Genomic DNA, 5,093 nt, shown 5'->3' on the forward strand with positions numbered 1-5,093 from the left:
GGGAACTTATAAATCATGACGGAGTTAGTATCTTACTGTAACATAGCGTTTCCCAAAATAAAATGAGTCTACAAGCTAATAAATGAAGCCACCTATGATACTACTACATCCGTACTGGTTTATTAGCCTCCCTCTTATTTAGGGTCATATTTTGACCTTTATTTTAATTAATAACTATAAGTTATATATAGCAAAAATAATATCATTGGAAACTATGTTTGAAGACAAATCCAACGATATAATTTTTTATGACATATAATTACATTTTAATAGTTAAATTTATGGTCTAATTTTGATACAAAATATAAAGGAGACCAATAAACCAGGATGGATGTAGTACTACTATATTATTTTGCACTATAAAAATAACAATTTAGACTAATGTCATATGCTTGACACTGGTATAAGTTACTACTTCCAAGTGTGACCAGCCTGGCGTGACCTGAAGAGCTGGAATCACCCATACATGGCCCACGATAGCTCTGCTTTTTTTTAGGGTCACGATAGCTCTGTTTTGATTCCAATCGTTTTCCGTGATTGAGCTACGTGATCAAAAAAACGAATGCACACGGTGCTTTTATTACGGATATTACGAGCTTTGTAGAGATCGATGCGCCGTCTCTTCGTGGAGTAGTGCAACCTTTTCGGTTTATCTTCCCAGAGCTCCCATCAGTATTAAATTAGTCTCATCAGTTGTTTGGCGTTGCCTCTCGTCGGCAAGTGCATCTCTTCAGCTCCCTTCATTTGCGATGACGGAGACCGGTGATGACCTGGGCAGCGCCGTGATGGGCATCGACCTCGGGACGGCGTGGTCGTGCGTCGGCGTGTGCCGGCAGGGCCGCGTGGAGATGGTAACCAACGAACACGGCGGCCGGACAACGCCGTCATTCGTCGCGTTTACCGACACGGAGAGGCTCGTCGGTGACGCGGCCAAGAACCAGGCCGCCCGGAACCCCGCCAACACCATCTTCGGTGAGTGCACACGATCTCTTTTTCTGTTCTGAACATTGTCTCGGCTTCTCGAATGGCTAACCGGTTCTGTGTGCTAGGTACCAAGCGATTGATGGGAAGGAGATTCGGCGACGCGTCCGTGCAGGCCGACACGAGGCTGTGGCCGTTCAAGGTCATCGCCGGCCGCCGCGACAAGCCAATGATCGCGGCGAGCTACAAGCGCAAGCCGAAGCTAGTTGCCGCTGAGGAGATCGGCTCGATGCTCGTCGCGAAGATGAAGGGGGACGCCGAGGCCTACCTCGGCGCCCCCGTCACGGACGCCGTGGTCACGGTCCCCGTGTCGTTCGACATCCTGCAGCGCCGCGCAACCAAGGACGCCTTCGCCGTCGCGGGGCTGAACGTCAGCGGCGTCGTCCACGAGCCCGTGGCCGCGGCCATCGCCTACGGCCTCCACGAAAGCACGGAGGCGAAAAACGTGCTCGTCTTCGACCTTGGAGGTGGTACCACCAGCGTGGCGCTCCTCGCGGTTGCGGCGAGCAAGATCACGGTCCTGGGAACCGCCGGTGAGCCCCAACTCGGCGGTGAGGATTTCGACAGCCGCATGGTGGAGTACTTGGTCGACCAGTTCAAGACAGAGTACAAAAAAGATGTCAGTGGCAACGCGAGGGCTCTGGTGAGGCTGAGAACAGCCTGCGAGCACGCGAAGAGGACGCTCTCGCCGGCGACCTGGGCTGCCATCGAGATCGACTGTTTGCTCGACGGCATCGACTTCCGCACGGCCATCACCCGCGATCAGTTCGAGGACCTCAACTTAGACCTGTTCTGCAAGTGCTTGGACCCCATCAAAAAGTGCCTCAGCGACGCAAAGATCCGGAGGAGCGATGTGCACGACGTCTTCCTCGTCGGCGGGTCCACTCGAATCCCCCGCGTGCGGCGTATGCTTCAGGACTTGTTCGACGGGAAAGAGCTCTGCCCAGACATCATTCCCGAGGAGGCGGTGGCCCGTGGAGCTGCCATCCTGAGCGCCATGGCCAGCCGCGTGCCCGCCGGTGACTTGCTGGACCTGTTCCTGCTGGACGCCACGCCGCACTCGCTCGGCGTGGAAGCGTCCGGAGATGGCATCATGACCGTGATCGTCCCAAAGAACACCACCATTCCTATCAGGAGGGAGCAGATCGTTTCCCTCCAGCCCCATCAGAAGAGAAGTGTCGTTATCTCGGTGTTTCAAGGGGAGAAGGCCACTGCAAGGAAGAACAGGTTGCTCGGAGAGCTCAAGCTTTCGGTTGTCCATCATGGTGATGGAGCGCACACCGGAGCCAAGCGCCAGATTTCAGTGTGCTTCGACATCGATGCCGACGGCGTCCTGACAGTGTATGCGACAGACAAGGCGACCAAGCGTAGGCACCAGATGAGGTTCATGGACAAAGGGCAGCTAAGCAGCGAGGAGATCGCGAGGATGGCCGAGGAGGCAGCGGAGTACATGGCAGAAGATGCGGAGAAGAGGGAGAGGGCGGAAGCAAAGAATCTGCTCGAAGAATACTTGTACCAGATGCGCCGTGCAATTGAGGTTGAGAGGAAGAAGGTGGACGATGCGCTCTCTACCGTGGAACTGATGATTCAGCAGGTGCTGGACGACCAGGTTTCCAGCGCCAGAAAGTTCCTAGACGATTTGGAAGGGCTTAAGAAGTCAGCGAAGCATACAATTGTAGGAGAGCAGGGTCATGCGTAATGCTCATCTTACTGCCACTCGTCTTAACTTGTCTACTATTAAAGGGGATGAAAAGTCGTGATGGTTCGTCCACCTCATTCGATACCCTCTGCTCCCCTCCTGTGATCCCACTCTTCCCCGCACGATAAGAGCATCTCCAGCCACGTCCCCAGGAAAGTCTCCACAGGCGATTTTTTTGTGCCGGCACTGAAAAATCGGCCCAGTCGCGCCACAGGAGCTCGATTTTCGCCGGCGTGGGCCGAATTTAGCACCGGCTGATCCAGGCCGAACCCGGCGCGCTGGGAGGCGCCGGGACAAGCGGTTTTGGCGCCAAAAAGCCGCGGGCCCGCCGCGTCAACGACACCGCGCGTCGTCTTCCCCGAACGCCTCGGTTTCCTGCGGGGAATCAATGGCAAGGCTACCGCCCGTCAGCATTATCATTGATTCCTCACGGGCGGCGCATCATGGGACAGCGCGCCGACGCCTCCCCTCCCTCGCATGCGTACACATGGGGCGGCGCCGCTTTATAAGCGGTGACCTCCTGTAACACCCTCGATGCGACTATAGCTCCCACGTGTCGAGGCACGACTTAGAGACATAATCGTATTGAAGGCATATGTCGCAAGTTAGGCAATCTTCACAAACATCTCATGTAATGTAATAATAAAAGGGAAGATAACATAGTTGGCTTACACTCGCCACGTCAATCAAGTGCATAAATTAACATCACATCAACTATACACTCAAGGCCCGACTACGGAGCCAAAATGAAAGAGAACCCAACATGCGACACGGTCCCAATCACCCCAACTGGGCACCACTACTGATCATCGGGAAAGGAAACATAGTATCGTTGAGAGTCTTCGTCGAACTCCCACTTGAGCTCATACGCGTCTCTTGGAGCGGAATCATCGGGCCCTGCATCTGGAGTTATAGTATCTGTGAGCCACACGGACTCAGCAATCTCGCACCCTCGCGATCAAGACTATTTAAGCTTATAGGAAGGGTAAGGCAATATATGAGTGGAGCTGCAGCAAGCGACTAGCAAGTATGGTGGCTAACTTATTCGCAAAAGAGAGCGAGAAGAGGAGGCAAGGCACGAGCGAGAAGCTAGAGGACAACCTGCGCAAACATTACTCCAACACTGTGTCCACTTCCCGGACTCCGCCGAGAAGAGGCCATCACGGTAACGCACCCAGTTGATTCATTTTAATCATTTAAGGTTCAAGTTATCTACAACCGGACATTAACAAATTCTCATCTGCCCATAACCGCGGGCACGGCTTTCGAAAGTTCAATCCCTGCAGGGGAGTCCCAACTTAGCCCATGACAAGCTCTCACGGTCAACGAAGGAATAGACCTCCTCCCAAGACGTTCCGATCAGACTCGGTATCTCGGTAACTCAAGACACTTCGACAGGTTAAAACAAGACCAGCAACACCGCCCGAATGTGCCGACAAATCCCGATAGGAGCTGCACATATCTCTTTCTCAGGGCACACTCAGATGAGCCAGACGTCGGGTAAGCCAGCCCAGAGTTGCCCCTGGTAGCCTCGGACATCGCTCAGTGGGACCAACACTCAGAGGAGCACTGGCCCGGGGGGTTAAAATAAGATGACCCTTGAGTCTGCAGAACCCAAGGGAAAGAAAAGGGCTAGGTGGCAAATGGTAAAACCAATGTTGGGCATTGCTGGAAAGCTTTAATCAAGGCGAAATCTCAAGGGGTTCCCATTATAACCCAACCGCGTAATGAATGCAAAATCCAGGAACATAACACCGATATGACGGAAACTAGGGCGGCAAGAGTGGAACAAAACACTAGGCGAGAGGCCGAGCCTTCCACCCTTTACCAAGTATATAGATGCATTAAGATAACATAGCAATATAATGATATCCCAACAAGTAAATAAAAGATGTTGCAACAAGGAACGACCTCCAATCTTCACCTACAACTAGCAACGCTACAAGAGGGGCTGAGCAAAGCGGTAACATAGCCAATCAACGGTTTGCTAGGACAATGGTGGGTTAGAGGTTTGACATGGCAATTAGGAGGCTGACAAGCAAGTGGTAGGCATCGTAGTAATGGCATAGCAAAAGAGCGAGCAAACTAGCATAGCAAAGATAGTAGTGATTTCGAGGGTATGATCATCTTGCCTGCACAGTTGTCAGAGTTGACTGGATCCTCAAAAGCAAACTCAACGGGCTCCTCGTTAGCGAACTCGTCTCTCGGCTCTACCCAAACAAGACAAACAAGCAACAAGGATACAATCAACCACGTGCAAGGATCAAGCGACATGATGCAATGATGATATGCTATGCGGGATGCGACGCGGGATGCAAAATGCAAGATATGACAGGAAATGCATGAAGCTGGCCTAAACTTGGAATTCCAAGGGTGCCACTGTAAAGATGAGATGAAATCGCTTGAAAACGAT

The 5,093-nt window shown here is 52.4% G+C and overlaps 1 protein-coding gene across 1 annotated transcript; it reads left to right on the top strand.

The window, feature by feature from the left end:
- The first annotated feature begins 668 nt into the window (after positions 1 to 668).
- LOC119271727 (heat shock cognate 70 kDa protein-like) lies at positions 669 to 2,736 on the top strand. Its single transcript, XM_037553439.1, has 2 exons — positions 669 to 972; positions 1,050 to 2,736. The coding sequence occupies exons 1-2, from the start codon at positions 750 to 752 to the stop codon at positions 2,678 to 2,680; spliced, it is 1,854 nt and encodes a 617-aa protein (XP_037409336.1). The 5' UTR covers positions 669 to 749; the 3' UTR covers positions 2,681 to 2,736.
- Positions 2,737 to 5,093: the final 2,357 nt, after the last annotated feature.

The sequence above is a fragment of the Triticum dicoccoides genome, chromosome 3A, assembly GCF_002162155.2.
Source record: "Triticum dicoccoides isolate Atlit2015 ecotype Zavitan chromosome 3A, WEW_v2.0, whole genome shotgun sequence".
Lineage (NCBI taxonomy): Eukaryota > Viridiplantae > Streptophyta > Magnoliopsida > Poales > Poaceae > Triticum > Triticum dicoccoides.